Genomic DNA, 19911 nt, shown 5'->3' with positions numbered 1-19911 from the left:
AGATTGCTGAACAACATTAAAATGGCCACTCTATTGAAAATGGCTTAAAATAAATACTTGCTTTTGAAAAATGAATACAAAACTAATTAAACAGTGATTATTAAGGTGCTAGCCTCATCAATATGACAAGCAGTTAAAATCTAGAGATAATTAGTATTGGTTTGCTATGATAAATTGGCTTAAGCCTAAAACAATGACCTCAATATTTATCAAGATTTCTTGTTCAAAATTATCTCCTCACTGACTGGTATAAAAACAGAGCTCAAGGCCTCACCATGGTTCACTCACTGCTGGTTTTCCATCTACTGGAACTAGACAGTAAACTCTCTAAGAGCAGGGCCACGTCTGTCTTGTTCACCACTGCATCCCACAGCACTCAGCACAGTGCTTGGGCAAATGGGAGGTGCTCAGCAAATATCTGAATAACTGAATCAGTGAGAGAGGAGAGTAAAATAACTTTATTGATTTTTTGCAAATCTGTCTCTGTGCTCAAGCTACTATAAACCAGCAGCTCTAATTTCTAGAAATATGGACTGAAAAACCTTACACCCAATGATGGGAGGACCTGATGACTGACTGACATACACATACACACATACATTGTAGTTAAGACTGCTTGGGTCAAAACTGCATTTTCAACTATGAGACATCAACATTATATAAATAAAATTTAACAGCGAAAAAGTGATCAATCTGGAAGCCCTGTGAATTTTTATCCTATACATTTTGGAGGACATCACATGGATTAAGAAAAACACAACAAAATCTCATTTGTTCAGATAATCATTTGAATGTTTACATACATTTTTGGCTTGTTATTTATAGCTAATTAAATTTCCATTTCCTCATATTAATATATGCTCCTGTCTATTAGCAGGTAATCAAATTATACCAGTGAGAAAAATCCTCATAGTACCTTCATTGAGTTGCTGATTCTAAGAAAACACTGAACATGAACATGTACAAAAGAGGCATTTGAATAAAAGTGTGTGTGCGTTTTTTAATATCTGCACAGATCTTTACATTTCTGTCTGGAGAAAACATGAATAAACCCCAGGTTTCCATGCTAAGATAATGGTTCAGATAACTGCCATAAAAGAAGTACATATAAAACAATGAAAACAAATCACATCCTTGGGTTCCGTGATTACTGAGAGGATTTCCCCTGCCCTAAGTATTTTATTTTATTTCTTGAAAAATATAGGAGCAGCAGCTTATCACAAGTCTCCACTACTGTGCATTAACGGTGGGATCAGAACAACACAACAGACTCATGGATGAGAGGACTGCAGAACAACTAGAAGTCAGTTTTATGCTTCTTCTTGCTCTGGATAATTTAGAATTTTGCGGTGTGCCTGACGTAAATATTGCTGCTGTTTGAAGTAAACCTTAAATGCTCCTTTTATGGCAACAAAAGCAATTCCACCCTAAAATAAAAAGAAAGATTAGCTTTTTATAATTCAGGTATAAAGAAACAACGTTAAAAAGAATTTCACTTAGATTATAAAAGACATATGCTTTGATACAAAACTAATTCAGATAGCTTCAGATAAATCAGTACTCTTATCTACTAGGGGGTGAGAGAGAGAGAGAGACACTACAGGTAACAGCAGACGAAGAAACCTTATTATCCTGAGTGATCTTCCTTCCATTTAGCTCTGTATCTACCAGTTTTTTTTTCCCTACTTACTATTTTTTATTGTGGTAAATATCCATGTAACAAAACATTTGCAATGTCAACATTCTTCATATGTATCTATATCTACTCTTCTATAGAAGAATGCTAGGGTACTGCGTCCAAGTTACCATCAGAAAGGGAAAGTGGCAATAGTAATAACAATTGCAAACAACATGAGTGCTTACAATGTGCCAGTACTTCAAACGAATTATTTCATTTAATCCTCACAATAATCCTGAGGTAGGTACCATTATCATCCCCATCCTATAGGTACAGAGGAGTCAAGAAATTTGCTTTAGGTTTCAGAGCAAGGCAATATCTGAGAAAGGATTTGAACTAGGCAGTCTAATTCTAGAACAGAAGATCTTTACCATGATTTTGCTGGCAAGAGGGATAAATATGATGATTTATGCAAATTCCAGGAAAGAAGTCACAGCATAGTTCCGGAAGGCCAGAACTGTGGCAGCAACTCCTCCCCTCTCTATTCCCACTCAAGCTATTGGATGGCAGGAGGGATCAAACAAAGGCTTAAGGCACAGCAGTCACAGACTGAATATTTATACAGCCCCACTGTTTTGTTTTTTAACAAATACACAGTTCATTCTCTTTTGTACAGTCATTTGAAAAAAGTAAGATTAAAGCCATCTTACCAAGATTGTCCTTTGTAAATTAGAGTTGACGCTACTGAACATCAGTTTACCAACGATCGTCGCAATAGTAGGGAAGACGAGGGCTCCACACAGAATTCGGGTAGCTGAGACGTGATCTGCTAAAGGGTTAGCCTCGGCTGGAATTCGAGGAACAGGACAACCGATCCCTAGAGGGGGAAAAAAGGCAATGTATCACTGCAAATAAATCAGAACAGCTAAAACCCACTTTAAAGTATTAATTTAAATATTTCTAACATGCAAGATCAATGTGGCATGTACATTACAACCACAATTTAGGGCTCTACCTGGAAATATACTGTTCAAAATCTGTAGTTTATTCGAGTATTTGCGCCATAGTCTGAGCACGTAATCCTCCCAGCGAATCATCTTGCCTAATATCAGCATGACAGGAATCGTAGGAAGTCCAATTAAAAGGAATAAAGGATCAGCTCTCTCCATAACATCCAGACCTTCTTTATGGCCTACGACCTGTGAAACAGATAGCACTTACCACAATCATTTCTTTATTTAATGAAGGATTTTGCATGTTTAAGCTCAATTAATTTTATAGGAAATGCAAAACTTCACAAGAATACAGAAACAAAGTTTCAAAAATAAGCTAGAAAGCTATCAATCCTGATTTATTTATAAGAAATGTTTCTCATTCAACGGAAAAAAAAAAAAAAAGCTAATCCACACTGATTACATTTCAATAGAAGGGAAGAGACTTCTGGATCCTGACTCCATTCCTCTTATCTGATTTGGTTGGACTGGGTTGTGGGACTGGCTATAATTCTAGGTCCTATTTGTCTTACGGAAACCCTGAGGTTGGCAGTTCAAATCCGCCAGGTGTTCCTTGGAAACTCTATGGAGCAGTTCTACTCTGTCCTATAGGGTTGCTATGAGTCGGAATCTACTCAACGGCAGTAGGTTTTTATTTGTCTTCCAGCAAAGCATCTGATTTACTGTTCTTCCTCCTAGGAGGTAAACATAGGCAGTCAATGGGTGGGGCTGGCCTTCAGAGATGCCCTGAAAGCTCACTTGTCTTTGGCTCTTTTTCCTCACTCAGTGGTGGATGAGACAGGGTGTGATCTCGCTAGCCGGCTAAGTGTCTGCTCTACAGACCCACTCTCACAAAGTGGAGTTCCACAGTCTAGATTTAAGGGGCTGCAGTAGGAGTTTCAAGGAGCCCTGGTTGGTGCAGTGGTTAAGTGCTCGACTGCTGACTGGAAGGCAATCTGTTCCATAAAGATTAAAGCCCAAACCAAACCCACTGCCGTTGAATCGATTCCGACTCATGGCGACCCTATATAGGACAGAGTAGAACTGCACCATAGTTTCCAAGGAGCGCCTGGCGGATTTGAACTGCTGACCTCTTGGTTAGCAGCCGTAGCACTAACCACACCACCACCGGGGTTTCCCCATAAAGATTACAGCCTTAGAAACTTGATGGGGCAGTTCTACTCTGTCCTATAGGGTTGCTATGGATCAGAATCAACTTGATGATGATGGGTTTTGTTGGTTTAGTAAAATTCTCAATTGCTTACAAATTAAAGATGTTTCTCCGAGGTATTATTCTTGGCAGTTACGACATGGGAAGGAAACTATTATAGAGTCTTGGGCTCTTTGCCCAATAAGGGTCACACAATGAGGGAACGTCTTGGTAGGAGGACACCTATTATATAGATGCCCAAAGTTTCTTTGACCAAACTTGAGAAACAGGCCAGGAAGGAAGGACTGAAAAGAACCTTGTCTTTATCTTGACAGAGAAGAAGGAAAAGGAATGAATGGAGGGAGAGAAGGAGGGAATACTAAAAGCTGCCCAGGGATGAAAACACACTTAGGGAAGCAAGGTCATGCAAAAGTAGTTGGGATTTTTCCAAAAAACGAGATGCTATTTGTGTCAGCTATCATAGCAGACGATTTGAGTTGGAATACAAGGAGATGTGCAACAAAGGCAATCTGTGCATGCTCGGGACAAACTGAATTCTAGGCACAGATTCAATCCAGGTAAAAATGTTTTATAAAAGTGTGTGGAGAGGACCAATTAGGTGCTTTTTAAATTTAGGTAGGGACACAGCCCAGACTTGCATGCATTCATTTATTCAACTGAGTATGGGTTATGTACCAGACAGAGGCCAAGGTACTGGAGATAAAATGGTGGGCTACACATGACTTCTGGGGTTGAGAAACAATCAAATTGTGTAAATATGAATGCTGTGAAGCAAAATGGGGCAGACTCGATAGCAACTGTTTTTTTTTTAAGTTATTTAAAGACCTAGCATAGCCATACTTGGAGTCCTGGTGGCACCGTGAATAAGCGCTCAGCTGCCAAACGAAAGGTGAATGATTCAAATCCACCAGCAGCACGAGGGAAAGATGTGGCAATCTGCTTCCGTAAAGATTACAACCTTGGAAACCCTATGGGGCAGTTCTACTCTGTCCTACAGGGTGCTATGAATAGGAATCGACTCGACCACAACGGGTTTGTTTGGGTTTATAATCATATTCAAGCTCAATAAATGAAAGGTGAATCAAGCAATGGGCTTGATTTAACTTTGGCCAACACAAATCCGGTGACCCCAGTGTGTAATCATGTGCATTTCTGGTCTTATTCTCCAAGATTTAAAAATTATTATTTTTAAGACTTCAATTTTGATGTCAGATCCAGAAACTATAGAATGCCCTCTCTAAGAATATGTCATACATGTATAAGGTAAAAGCCTACAGAACTGCAGGTTTAGAAAAAAGGTCTATTTTTTTTTCTACTGAAAAGCTAAGAGCTAGATCTTCGTACGCAGCTAGGCCTGCATTTCACCACAGGAGAAAGGCAGTGGTGGTTTGTTTTTTTTTTTTAATTTTATTTGTTCTGTTGTTGTTGAGAATATATACAGCAAAACATACACCAATTCAACCATTTCTACATGTACGATTTAGTGACACTGATTACATTTTTTGAGTTGTGCAACCATTCTCACCTCCTTTTCTCAGTTGTTCCTCCCCGTTAACATATATTCACTGCTTCCTAAGGTTCCTATCTAAGCCTTCGAGTTGCTGTTGTCAATTTGATCCCATATAGACAGTTCTTAAAAGAACATAATATTCAAGGCAGACAGCTTTTACTAATTAAGCTAAACTATTGTTTGGTTTTAAGAAGGCTTTAGGGGATATTTTCGGTTTAAGGTTTAAAGATTATCTCAGGGCAATAGTTTCAGGAGTTCATCTACCCTTCATGGCTCTAGAAAGTCTGGAGTCCATGAGAATTTGAAATCCTGTTCTATATCCCCTCCCCCTTTGATACAAAATCTTTGATCAAAATATTTAATAATGGTAGCCAGACACCATCCAGTTCCTCTAGTCTCATGGCAAAGGAGGCAGTTGTTCATGGAGGCAATTAGCCACACATTCCATATCCTCCTTCTATTCCTGATGCTCTCTCCTCTGTTGTTCCAGAAGAGTAGAGACCAATTGTTATGCCCTGGATGGCTGCTTGCAAGCTTTTAAGACCCCAGAAACTAGGTGGTAGAACAGAAGCCGTAAGCATGTTATTTGGTTAACCATGACCCTAAAGCTCCAAAGCAAATCCCATGAGATTTTTGATTGTACATAAGCAGCCTCAGCACCTCCTCTCTTCATTTATTTATTTTTTGGGGTGTTGCTGTAAATATATCCCTCAGACAACTTTTGCCATGTCAACTTTTTACAGGTGTACAGCTTACTGACAGCACTTAAAATAACTGGCTGTGCAACCCTACTCTTAAGTCAATGTGATATTTCTATTACTGTTGACCCCCCCTTTTCTCCCTTCCTCCTGCTCCTGGCCAACACTTGTCTGTCAGTTTGTCATACTGTGGTAGCTGTATGTTGCTGTGATGCTGGAAGCTATGCCACCGGTATTTCAGATACCAGCAGAGTCACCCACTGGGGACAGGTTTCAGTGGAGCTTCTAGACTAAGACAGACTAGGAGGAAGGAACCGGTGATCTAGTTCTAAAAAACCTGGACAGTGAAAATTTTATGACTAGCAGCAGAACATTATCTGACACAGTTCTGAAAGATGAGCCCCTCAGGCTAGAAGGCACTCAAAATATGACTAAGAACTGCCTCCTCAAAGTAGAGTCGTCCTTAATGACACGGATGGAGTAAGGCTTTTGGGACGTTCATCTGCTGATGTGGAATGACTCAAAATGAGAAGGAACAGCTGCAAACATCCACTAGTAATTGGGATGCGTAATGTACAAAGTATGAAACTGGGAAATTGTCAAAAATGAAATGGAACACTTGAAGATAGGTATCCTAGGCATTAATGAGCTGAAATGGATTGGTATTTGTCATTTTGAATCAGACAATCATATGGTCTACTATGCCGGCAATGACAAATTGAAGAGGAATAGCATCACACTCATTGTCAAAAAGAACATTTCAAGATCCACCCTGAAGTACAACACTGTCAGTGATAGGATAATATCCATATGCCTACGAGGAAGACCAGTTAATACGACTATATTCAAATTTATGCACTAACCACTAATGCCAAAGATGAAGAAACTGAAGATATATACCAACTTCTGCAATCTGAAATTGATCAAACATGTAATCAAGATGCAGTGATAATTACTGGTGATTGGAATGCAAAAGTTGGAAATAAAGAAGAATGCTTACTAGTTGGAAAATATGGGCTTGGTGATACAAATGACACGGGAAATCACATGATAGAATTTTGCAAGGCTAATAATCTATTCATTGGAAATACCTTTTTTCAACAACATAAATGGTTTCTGGTGGTGTAGTGATTAAGAGCGTGGCTGGTAACCAAAAGGTCAGCAGTCTGAATCCATCAGCCATTCCTTGGAAACCCTATGGGGCAGTTCTACTCTGCTCCCTAGGTCGCTGTGATTTGGAATCAACTCAACAGCAAGGGTTTGGGTTTTTTCTGGTATACATGTGGACCTTGCCAGATGGAATATACAGGATCAAATTTACTACATCTGTGGAAAGGGAAGATGGAGAAACTCAATATAATTAGTCAGAATAAGGTGAGGAGCTGGCTGTGGAATAGACCATCGATTACACATATGCAAGTTCAAGTCAAAGCTGAAGAAAATTAAAACAAGTCCACAAGAGCCAAGGTACAACCTTGAGTATATCCCACCTGAATTTAGAGACCTTCTCAAGAATAGATTTGGTGCACGGAACAATTAATAACTGAAGACCAGAAGAGTTGTGGGATAACATCAAGGGCATCATACATGAAGAATGCAAAAGGTCATTAAAAAGACAGGAAACAAAGAAAAGACCAAAATGGGTGTCAGAAGAAACTCTGAAACTTGCTCTTGAACGTATGGTAGCTAAAGCAAATGGAAGAAATGATGAAGTAAAAGAGCTGAATAGAAGATTTCAATGAGTGACTCAAGAAGACACAGTATTATAATGACATGTGCAAAAACCTGGAGTTAGAAAACCAGAAGGGAAGAACACGCTCAGCATTTCTCAAGCCAATAGAACTCAAGAAAAAAAGTCAAGCCTGGAGCTGCAATACTGAAGGATCCTATCGGCAAAATATTGAATGACAAGGAAGCATCCAAAGAAGATGGAAGGAATACACAAAATCACTGTACCAAAAAGAACTGGTTGACATTCAGCCATTTCAGGAGGTAGCATATGATCAAGAACTGACAGTAGTGAAGAAGTCCAAGCTACACTGGAAGCACTGGCAACAAACAAAGCTCCAGGAATTGATGGATTACCAACTGAGATGTTTCAATAAATGGATGCAATGTTGGAAGCATTCACCAGTCTATGCCAAGAAATTTGGAAGACAGCTACCTGGCCAACTGAATGGAAGTGATCATATACATGCCCAAAGAAAGGAGATCCAAAAGGATGCAGAAATTATCAAATAATATCATTAATATCATACACAAGTAAAATTCTGCTGAAGATCATTCAAAAGCAGTTGCAGCAGTATATCGACAGGGAACCGCCAGAAATTCAAGCTGGATTCAGAAGAGGATGTGGAATGAGGAATACCATTGCTGATGTCAGATGGATCCTGGATGAAAGCAGAGAATACCAGAAAGACGTTGACCTGTGTTTTATTGAGTATGCAAAGGCATTCAACTGTGGATCATAACACTGCAAAGAATGGGAAACTCAGAACAATTAATTGTGCTCATGAGGAACCTGTACGTAGACCAAAAGGCAGTTGTTTCAACAGAACAAGGGGACACTGAGTGGTTTAAAATTAGGAAACGTGTGCATCAGGGTTGTATCCTTTCACCATACTTGTTCAATCTATATGCTGCTAATAGTCGCAGAAGCTGAACTATATGAAGAAGAATGGGGCATCAGGCTTGGAGGAAGACTTTAAGCACTTACGTATGAAGATCAAAGACTACAGCCTTCAGTATGGACTGCATCTCAACATAAAGAAAACAAAAATCCTCACAAATGGATCAATAAGCGACATCATGATAAACAGAGAAAAGATTAAAGTTGTCAAGGATTTCATTTTACTTGGATCCATAATTAATGCCCATGGAAGCAGCAGTCAAGAAGCCAAAAGACACACAACATTGGGCTAAGTGGCTGCCAAAGACTTCTTTAAAGTGTTAAAAAGCAAAGATGTCACCTTGAGGACTAAGGTGTGCTTGACCCAAGCCACAGTATTTTCAATTGCTTCATAGGCAATGCAAAAGCTGAACAATAAATAAGGAAGATCGAAGAAGAACTGATGCCTTTGAATTATGTTGTTGGTGAAGAATACTGAATATACCGTGGACTGCTAGAAGAACGAACAAATTTGTCTTAAAGAAGTACAGCCAGAGTGCTTACTGGAAGCAAGAATGGCGAGATTTCTTCTTATGTACATTAGGCATGTTTTCAGGAGGGACTAGTCCCTGAAGAAAGACATCATGGTTGGTAGAGGGTCAGCAAAAAAGAGGAAGACCCTCAATGAGATGGACTGACACAGTGGCTGCAATGTTGGGCTCAAATACAGCAATGATCTTGAGGATGGCACAGGACCAGGCAGTGTTTAGTTCTGTTGTATACAGGGTTGCTGTGAGTTGGAACCAACTTCACAGCACCAAATATCAACTGGTAACTGCTAATAAACTTTGTTCTCTATACATTTGCCTTGTCTTTTTATATAAGGGAGGTTATACAAACAATATTTGTCCTTTTGTGACTGACTTACTCACTCTGCATAATGCCTTCCAGCTCCATCCATACTGTAGCAAGTATCAATACTTCATTTCTCCTACTTGCTGAGTAGTATTCCACTGTGTGTATGTATGTACCACATTTTGTTTATCCATTCACCTGCTGATGGGCATTTCGGTTGTTTCTACCTTTTAGCTATTGTAAATAGTGCTGCAGTGGACATTGGTGTACAAGTCTCAATCTCTGCTTTCAAGTTTTTGGGGTGTATACCTAGGATTGGAATTACTGGATCATATGGTAGTTCCGGAGCCCTTGTGGTGCAGTGGTTAAGAGCTTGGCTGCTAACCAAAAAAGGCTGGCAGTTCAAATCTACCAGCCATTCCCTGGAACCCTATGGGGAAGTTCTACTCTGTCCTCTAGGGTCTCTATGAGTAGGAATTGATTCAACAACAATGAGCTTTGGTTTTGGGATGGTAGCTCTACTTTTAGTTTTTTTGAGGAACCGCCACACTATTTTCCACAACTTTACCATTTTGCACTCCCAGCAGCAATAAGTAATGGTTCCATTTTCCCCACATCCTTACCAGCATTTCTTCTTCTTCTTTTTTTTTTATCTTAGTCATCTAGTGAGAGTGAAATGGTATCTCATTGTGCTTTTAATTTGCATCTCTCTGATGGCTAATGACACTGAGCATCTTTTCATTTGTTTGGTGGCAATTTGAATATCCTCTTTGGCTTAATGTCTGTTCAAGTCCTTTGCCCATTTTGTGATTGGGTTGTCTTTTTGTTGTTAAGTTGTGAAAGTTCTATGTATCTTTTGTTTATTAGATTCTTGTTGGATATATGGTTTCCAAAGATATTCTCCCAGTTGGTAGCTTGTTTTCACTTTTTTGGTAGTGTTCTGATGAACAAAAGTTTAAGATTTTTATGAGGTTCCATGTATTTATTTTGTCTTTTGCGGTTTGTGCTTGTGTTATTATATCAGATAATCTATTGTTAAAAGCTAGGCCTGACAGTATTGCCCCCACTTTTTCTTCTAGGAATTTTATGGTTTTAGTTTGCACTTTTAAACCCTTAATAGTATCAGTTTGCACATTTGGTCCTTAACCCATTTTGAATTTGTTTTTGTGTACGGTGTGAGGCATGTGGAAATCCAACTTTCCCAGCACCATTTATTGAAGAGGCTCTTCTTTTTCCATCGAATGGACTTAACACCCTTGTCAAAACTAGCTGACCGTATATGTATGGGTTTATTTCTGGACTCTCAATTCTATTCCATTGGTCTATTCGTCTATTGTTATACCAGTACCAGGCTGTTCTGATTATTACAGCTGTATAGTATGTTTTAAGAAAGGCAGTGGTGATCTTTTAAAGCACTGCCTATTTATTACAGCCCTATTTTTAAATGGGAGGATGGAACACTGATGAACTAATAGATTTTCTTCAATTTAATGATTACGAAGTGTAGTGTAATTTTTTTAAGTGTAGTGTAATTACAAATGAACGAAGCTTATGGAGGTTGTTTTTACACTAGAGGCAAAAGTGAGAACTAGGCTCGATGTTACAGTTCCACTGTTTGAGGATAAAATGTGCCAGCTGCCTCTGGGACCAGGCTTCACTTAAGGAATCCTAGATTAGGGATGGCAGCCCTAAAGCTTCTTCCTTGCTATGTGGAACTGGACATGTAAACTCCCTAAACCTGGAACCTAGGGATAACTAATCGTACCTATGTCATGAAATTGTTGTAAGGACTAAATCCATCAGTGCTTAAAAGGTGTTCAACTCAGTGCTGGGGGAAGAAAAGTTAGGTATCATGTTGTCTTCAATAAAATGCAAGTGGAGGGCGCCATTCAAGTTGCCCACAACTAACAAGCATTGACCCTGAGACTGGTCCATGGAGAAGGAAAGGGAATAAACAGGAAAAGAATGGCAATTCTCCTTCCTTATCTGACTCACTTGAACTCCAGAGTATTCAGAGAACAGAAGAAAAAGAAACAGTCAAGTAATAAAAAGCAAATGCTAAATACAGCTGATGGTGTAGTGGGGCACATTCCCTATGACATATGCTTGGGGGGGTAAAAAGTCTTCCTAATATTCTTAAATCACACAATAGTACCCACCCCGCCACAGCTAACCTCTCTCAATTCTGGGATTAAAAAAAAAAAAAAAACATCTTTTTTTTTCTTAAGTAACAGAACACGTGAAGAAGATTTTTAAATGTTAACAAAGCTGTGTATAAGTATTACCATAATTTTAGGCCTTTACCAAATTCTTTATTTCCTTCAGGGTCCAGCTCAAGACTTACTTTTTTTTATGACTTGAAATAATCTTTCACCTTTTCTGAATTAAAATATTATTTATGTAGTCTCCTGCACTGTCTTCACATTTATTTATATAACCTTAAAACTATTCTCCAGTTGTTTCATTTATGTATACCTTGTCTTAGACTAGGTTCCTTGAGGCCATGGGGTCAGGGTTTTCAATTTATTTTGTATTTCACACAGATTCCAGCTCAGTGTTAACTTTTTAAATGAATCATACCAGTATGGTTCAAAATGACAAAATACAGCTGGTAGCCCTTTTTAGAGAATACAACCTATATTCCTTAATTATCTCCTGTTGTTAAAGTGCTCCATTAATTATTATTATTATTATTTTTTAAGGTTGAGCCAGCCTAAAAACTTTTGTTCATTAGGTCTTAAAGAGAAATGACCCAATTTCATCTGCAAAATACTCCTGTTTTATGTATTTGTATATTAAATAATACAAAATATCTTCTGCTCTAAGTCTCCATGTCTTTGTCCATTCTAGTGAATAGTCCTGAATCTTCCTGATGTAATGACGTACTGATACTCATTATTGGAGTTTAACAAATTATTGCAGCGAATATAACCAGTTTAACAAACCTGTTACTACCTGAAAGAACCTGTCACATAAAAAAATTAATGCTAAAAAAAAAAGCGTTTTATGTATTAGTCTCTGTGTAGATGCTGTAACAGGATACAGACGCATAAGACACTCTACTTTCAAGGAAATTACCTGCCAGTAGGAAAAGTAAGGCCTAAATACAAGTTAAATAACTTAGGTAATTTGTATAAGAAATATCACTTGGACAGCACAAGATTAGCTGCCATTTGAGGAATAAAAACATTATGGATGCAGAGGACAAAGAAATCACAGTGGGCAGCAGTTGCCCGTTAAGTTTCCTGGAGGCAAAGTAGCTAAACAACATAAGCCTGGAAGGAGGGTTTAAATTTGGCTAAGTAGAGAGGGGACTGGAGAGTAACATAAGCCAAAGTACAAAGGTAAAAACTAAATATAAAGACATGGTTGGAGGAGACAGCTAATAGGCCTCAAAGTTGAATGAAGTAAGATTGTGGAAAACAAAAGAAACCTGTTGCCATCAAGTCGATTCCAATTCATAGTGACCCTACAGGACAGAGCAGAACTGCCCCATAGGATTTCCAAGGAGTGACTGGTGGATTCAAACTGATGACCTTTTGGTTAGCAGCTGAGCTCTTAAACCACTGCACCAAGAGGACCCTAAATATCAAATCAGGCTAAGGAAAAGGAATCTGTTCCTGAAGCTAGTGGTTCTCAACCTTTTTCACTATTAAAAAAAACAAAAACAAAAAACAAGAACCAAACTTGTTGCCGTCCAGTTGATTCTGACTCATAGTGACCCTACAGGACAGAGTAGAACTGCCCCATAGAGTTTCCAAGGAGCTCCTGGTGGATCTGAACTGCCAACCTTTTGTTAGCAGCCATAGCACTTAACCACTACGCCACCAGGGTTTCCAAATGATGTTTTACTATTTGTGATTCATTCTAGTAACTGTGTCCAGATGTTTTGGGTGTCCTCAACGTTTTATGAAGAGGCAAAGCCTCACTCACGATGCTTTGTCTCACTATGTCATAAACACAGCAGCCCTCCATTCCTTTTTTTTAAATTCATATTCTAATTTATATTAAAGAAATGCAAAATACATCACCTACAAACCTAAGTTTGTTAAATACTTAAACGATCTAGGTGCTGCAGTTAAAAATCACTACTGAAGGCAGTAGAGATGGTAAGCTGAGGAGTAATATGTTGAAAAGGTATTATTTTAGGAAGATTCATTTGGAAGGATGAATTGATAGAAGAGAATGAAGTCAAAGAAACCAACCAAGAGGCTCCTTTAGCCATCCAGGTATGATCGCAGAGTGACAAGAAGTCAGGTGGTAGACAGAGAGGAAAGGAAGCCATGGATGCAAGAGATATCAAAATGGAAAAAATACTTAGAATTGGTCAGGGACTGGAAAATGGAGCTATGAAGTAGAAGGAGTAAAAGGTAACCCTAAGAATGTAGCAAGTAAACCAAGTAAATGAGAAAATAATAGAAATCTAAGACAGAAAAATTATAATGTGAAATACATTTAGGTTTTAATTGAGGAGAAGACAAGTTTAATTTAAAAAATGTAGACTGTGAAGTCACGACCAGTCATTCAAGAGGAAGTGTCAAGCTGGAAGTGCAGGACAGGATTTGGGGAAAAATCAGGGCCAAAGACATAGATCTAAACATGAAAAGTATACAGAAGATAATTAGAAATCTTCAAGGAAGAGGTGTAAAGAGAGAAGAGTCAAGGATCTGGGACTAAATCTTGAAATTTAGGCCTCTCTTAACCTCCATCAACAGTTATTTACTGTTGCACTGTTTGTAACAGCAAAAAACTGGAAGCAAATAATTGTCCATCAACAAGAGACTGGTTGCTAAATAGCTGTAATTTCATATCTAGGTTAACATGCAGCTGTAAAAAAGAATGAGGATGTTTTCTGTGTACTTATATGAAAACGCTTCCAAGGCTCATGCTTGTAAAAAAAGAGGGATGCAGGGGATTAAAAAAAGGGGGAGGGTGAAAGAATACTTATTTTTGCTTGCATATATATAAGGAAAGTCTTAAAGCGTATACATGAAACTAACAACAGTGGTTACCTGGGGAGGTGAGGGAGAACCTAGACAAATGAAGGACAAGATAGCTTTTTATATATATTATCTTATTTTTAAGCCATGAGAATGTTATTATCTATTCAAAATAATAAACTTAAAAACTCCTAACCAAAGTCTATTGACTAGATCTTCACATCAAAAGCACAATCACTGAATAGAGTAAAATGGTGAACCTGCATCACTGTTACTGCTCCGTAAGTCACGGCTGTCCAATAGATAGAGCCAACCATTATTCCCGCCGCAGCAAAAGGACAGGCTTTCGAGATCAGTCTATCTGCAAGATCCAGGACGTAAACAACTGGACCTATAATACAAAGAAAACAAGTAAAGTTTCAACACAAAGTGGATTTTTAAAAAAAATGACTTGTTAAATATTTTCCACAATTCAAAATACTTATATAAAGCTGGATGTCCTGATGCTTTAGAAAGAACTGTTATAAATGTGATGGAAAGCCAGATTTGAAGAGATTTAGAATTTTTCGGTCATTTGCATGAATAGCTAAGTTTTACTTCCTAAATTCTCAGATATGATCTTTATTCAAAATTTTATCTTTATTCCTGAACCTAACATTAGAGACTCAAGTACAACTACTTCTTATAAAGGAAACAGTCTTCTCGCTTTTATCTCAATCACTTTGGCTACTGCAGAGTGAAACAGCCATTTTAGCTTATGCTTCCTGAACTGTTCTGGGGAACAATTAGATTCTCTAGCACTTGGTAAGAATATCACTTCCCTGATTTTACTCATTGCTTCCTTGATTTAGTGTGGAAACGTAACCAACTCTATTTTCTTGTAGTTATACAAAGAAAATTTATCTTACTTTGATTTTCAATATGCTGTATTTTAAAAAAAAAAAAAAAAAAAAAAATTTTTTTTTTTTTTTTTTAGCTGAGTATTATTCTCCAACAAACTTGCTTTTATGACCATGATGCCAGCTTTTATGGCATTCCAACAGCTGTGTCTAAGTTTTAGCCAAGGACTATGAAACCTCTTGATTTAGTAATCATATTTGTTGAATACCCTTTACATACAAACTATTACTTGAGACATTTTCTTAGACTGTATTAAGACTTATTACCTACCTTCTGGGGGTTTACAATCTAAAAGAGGATCCTGTACACAAAAGGAATTTATTTGCACTGTACAAAGAAATTAACACAGCAAAAAAACATAATTAAACATATAAGAACAAGGTATCATCTATCAAGCCCCTGGTCAAGAGTCCTCCTGATTGTTGGATCACTAGTCACTGCATAAAGAGAGAGCACACTGTGAAGCAGAAAGAACATTAGGACAGATGTCAAAGGATCTATGATTTAAATTAGCATCTTTACTTATTGCTGTCAAGCTCTAACTTACATATCATTAAAAAAACAATTATGTATCTTTTGGGACCAAAGAGGTAAAGTAAGCCCAGTTCAGTGCACATTGACTCTTCATCCTCAGATAACAACAGACAGAAATTTCCTGACTGCCTATATGATATCAGAAACCCTGGTGGCGTAGTGGTTAAGAGCACAGCTGCTAACCAAAAGGTGGGCAGTCTGAATCTACCAGGTGCTCCTTGGAAATTCTATGGGGCAGTTCTACTCTGTCCTATAGGGTCACTTCGAATCGGAATCGACTCAACGGCAGTGGGTGGTTTAGGTATATGATATCAGGCACTGTGCCAAAGGTATGTGATGCATCATTATTATTTAATCTTGTAATATGGAGTTTAATCCTCAAAATACATAAATTTACTAGGTTAAGTTCATAACTCTCTCAGAAGGCATGAAATCATCTTAGTGAATAAGCAAAGATCCCTCAAATGCTGGTACTACTAGAAGCAAAAGACTACAGGTATATTAAGTCTCAGCCCCTTAACGTTCATATTCTCTACTGTTAATTCTTTAATCAGAAAATTGAAGCCAAAAGAGAACATCTACAGACTCCTTCCAGGATTCCAGGATATGTACCCACCTATCTGAAGTCAAACCCTTCAGCTGTACACAATCCCATCCCCTCACCTACTCAAGGCCACAGCTCCAGCAATTCTCCCCCACCTCTCCTGTATCATTTTTTCCCTATTCTTTACTGGATCATTTCCAAACACGCTAATATTTCTTTTATCTTAAGACAAACAAAACGAATTCTTCTCTCGCTCCTTCTTCCTCCACTGCTCCCTTTCATTGTTCCCTTTGCAATAAAACTTCACAAAAGAGTTGTCTATACTCACTTGTCTTTGTCTCTCTCCTTCAATTCTCTCTTAACTCATTCAAGGTCACTAACAACCTCCACATAACTAAATCCAATGCTCTAAGCTCAGTCTTCTCTTACTTGGCCTATCAGAAACATTTGACATGGGTGATCCCTACTTCTGCCTGATATATGGTTCTTCATTTGATTTCCAGGATATTTGGACACTATCTCTTGGTTTTCTTTTCATCTCACCAATAACTCATTTTTCAGTTTCTTTGGTTGGTTCCTCCTCTTCTCCACCTCAACCCACATTACCAACCCCTACCTCATCATACTACCTTTTTGATTATTCTGCTGCATATTTTCCTCAAAGCATTTATCACATAATGCACCCTTATATACTTATTAATTCTGTTTCCACCTACTAGAACAGCAGTTGAGAAACTACAGCCCAGGGGCCAAATCCAGCTGACTATTTTTGTAAATAAAGTACTATTGGAACAAAGCTACAAGTAAAGCCTAAAATATTTACTATCTGGTTCTTTACAGAAAAAGTTTGCAGATTCCTTGCACTAGAACATAAACTCCAAAGGGAAAATGAACTTTTTGTTCTGTTCATTGATGTAACCCAGTTGCCTATGACTCTTAAATATTTCTTGAACTGAATTCTCTATTGAGGTATTTATTTAAAACTAAGAAATGACAATCTCTTGACTCTGTACCTAGTCCAAGTTATAAGACTACTTTCTACCCAGTCAAAACCAGAATTTATCAGGACAGAAGTTATTTTACATGCTCCCAATGTGTCGTCTTCTCCTTTCTTTCCAACAAGGTATTTGTATTTTACAATCATTTCTTCTTAGGCTTGCCACTTTTAGCGTAGCTCCAGTCTATATCCTTACATTTTAAACAAAGCCACCATTACAAGCTAATGATTTGTATTCTCCAGGGCATCTATTTATGTTCAATGCAGATAGAGATCACATTGTGATAAGAAGATTACTCCTATTTATTTACAGGCAATCATCTACTGAAGGAGTGAAGCAATACGATTCCTAAAAAGTAATTAATGGCTTGGAATGAATACGTAATTCCTAAAAAGTAACCTATCATCACCATTCTTCTCTGTCATGAACATGGACAATTTAGAGATGTCTGAATTTCCTTTCCTGGAAAGATCTCAGAAGGTTCTAACATAATGAGCTCAATTTTCCTCCAGGATCATTGAATGGAAAAGAACAACAAGCCCAAAACAAAACAAAAAACCTCTATTTCCTTTTGAAAACCTTCTAAACATTCCTGGGTCATATGCAAAAGGGGAGCCAGATTAAATGAAGCCACTGGCTGTATTTTATATCCCCTAATTCCAATTTCTCTCTGACAAAATTCTGTCTAGGCTTTTGTCTTTAGTTTACTTTGCCTAAACCTCTCAAGCCTCTTCCAGATAGACTAGTCCAAGATTAGTTAAATATTTAAAGGAAGGATAAATGCCTCATGGTAAATATTAGAATAATAAATTGACACCCAGCAGAGGCATTTCTGAGAGTTAAAGATTATCTAGACAAGCTATATTATTATTTGAATAATCACTAAAATCCTTTGGATGATAGTTCCCAAATCATACCCTTTCTATTCAGAAGTTTGTTAAGTACAATCTCATGACTTGGAGTCACAGTCTTAGAAAACAGCAACAGTTGCTAGATTCTTCTTATAGTCAGATCATAGCACAGAGCACTGTGAGGAAGTGAGGAAAGGAAAGACCCAAGGCTTTGAAAACCTCAACTCTAATGGAGAAGAAGTACGAATAAATGTATCTCACAAATATAAAAAGGTTTTAATATTTTAAAAAAGTATTAAATTTTTAATGCCTCAGTGGGCCTTACCATTTATGTTTTCAACAGCACTGTATTTTACACAGTAGCCAGCAATTGAAGCTTTGAAGTTCTGAAAATCCAATAATACAAAGAGAACGATTTGTTGTTGTTGGACACTACCTAGTTGATTCTGACTCACAGCGAACCCATATGACAGAATAGAAACTGCACCATAGGGATCTCAGCTATACTGTTTACGGAAGCAGATCGCCAAGTCTTTCACCTGTGTAGCTGCTGGTGGGTTCAAACCACCAACCTTTCGGTTAGCAGCCTAGCACTAAACTGTTGTGCCACCAGGGCTCCTTAAGAGAAAAATTACACACCAATATTTGGATAAATTCAAATTTTCACATTTCAGATCCCAGTAACATCAAAAAGTGAGCTGAGAACTATTGGGAAGTTCTTAAGTCCAAGTTTATTGAAAAAGAAGTCATCAGGTTTTTTTTGGTAGACCCTGCAAAAGTAGATTTGTTGCAGCCATGATTCAAATTCAAGTCTAGGTATACAAGGGTGTTAAAAACACACCTTGGAAGATAAAAATTAATGACTTAGTGTCCAACATCTGTTGGCCCTGTTTATCATAATACCCAGAACACCCATGACCTTTGTCTGGGATAGAAAGGTATCCTCAAAAACATCTATGACTAATTCATGAGAAGCATAATCGCTATACATTGTTAGAGCACTAAAGCTCCTAACACAGAATATGATTTAATGAGTATATACAAGTGCTTAACAAGATACTTCTTATAAGTTCCTGAGAAAAAAACAGTTCCCATGAACTCTAAGGTTTCTGTTAAGTGGCCAGTGGTTTATTAAAGAGATTTAACACGCAAAATAGGCTGCTTGCAGAAGCCACTCAAGTTCCCACCCAGGTTTTTATGGTTTCCTTTTTGTTTTGTATCGAACTGGTTTTGACCTATACCCAGCTCAAATGCCAACTTGCTAAACTAAAACACCAACCCTACTTTCATATTCAAAACCATCCAGAACTGCAGATTCTTGAGGTCATCAAGAGTCCATTTTAGTTCTAAACTTTTCTCCTTGTGTCCAAGTCTTCTTTATGTTACACTCTATTTCTGGAATGTTATCCCTATCTTTGATAAGTTTATATGAGAATCCAATTTCCCAGTGAAGACTACCGTAACTTGAAAGAGGTTGACTAACTCCTCTACCCAACTGTCTGAACAACCATGTCCCATGAGTCTCCCTTTACACACTACCCCACAAAATGCACTTACCCCTTTGCTTGTGCATAATGTTAGTACTTTATGTTCTTGTTCAGTGTTTGTTCAGTTGTCACAATATCCTTTATGTCTGTCCATGTCAGCATCATCTGAGATTGAAAATTCCCAGGGGGCAAGGGCCATGTCTGT

At 37.9% G+C, this 19911-nt stretch overlaps 1 protein-coding gene across 1 annotated transcript in view; it reads right to left on the bottom strand.

Moving 5' to 3' along the window:
* Window positions 1-443: 443 nt before the first annotated feature.
* The window catches only part of MARCHF5 (membrane associated ring-CH-type finger 5), a 57900-nt gene continuing 38432 nt past the window's right edge, over window positions 444-19911 (bottom strand). The window contains exons 3-6 of the mRNA XM_049855732.1: window positions 14653-14783; window positions 2634-2817; window positions 2329-2495; window positions 444-1427 (exon numbers count right to left, since the gene is read on the bottom strand). Of these exons, the coding sequence (XP_049711689.1) occupies window positions 1311-1427; window positions 2329-2495; window positions 2634-2817; window positions 14653-14783 (599 nt within the window). The 3' untranslated portion in view covers window positions 444-1310. The remainder of the gene's footprint in view (window positions 1428-2328; window positions 2496-2633; window positions 2818-14652; window positions 14784-19911) is intronic.

The sequence above is a fragment of the Elephas maximus genome, chromosome 16, assembly GCF_024166365.1.
Source record: "Elephas maximus indicus isolate mEleMax1 chromosome 16, mEleMax1 primary haplotype, whole genome shotgun sequence".
NCBI classification, from domain to species: Eukaryota; Metazoa; Chordata; class Mammalia; order Proboscidea; family Elephantidae; genus Elephas; species Elephas maximus.
Note: the sequence above shows the minus strand (reverse complement) of the source record. Positions and strands in the feature narration are given on the sequence as shown.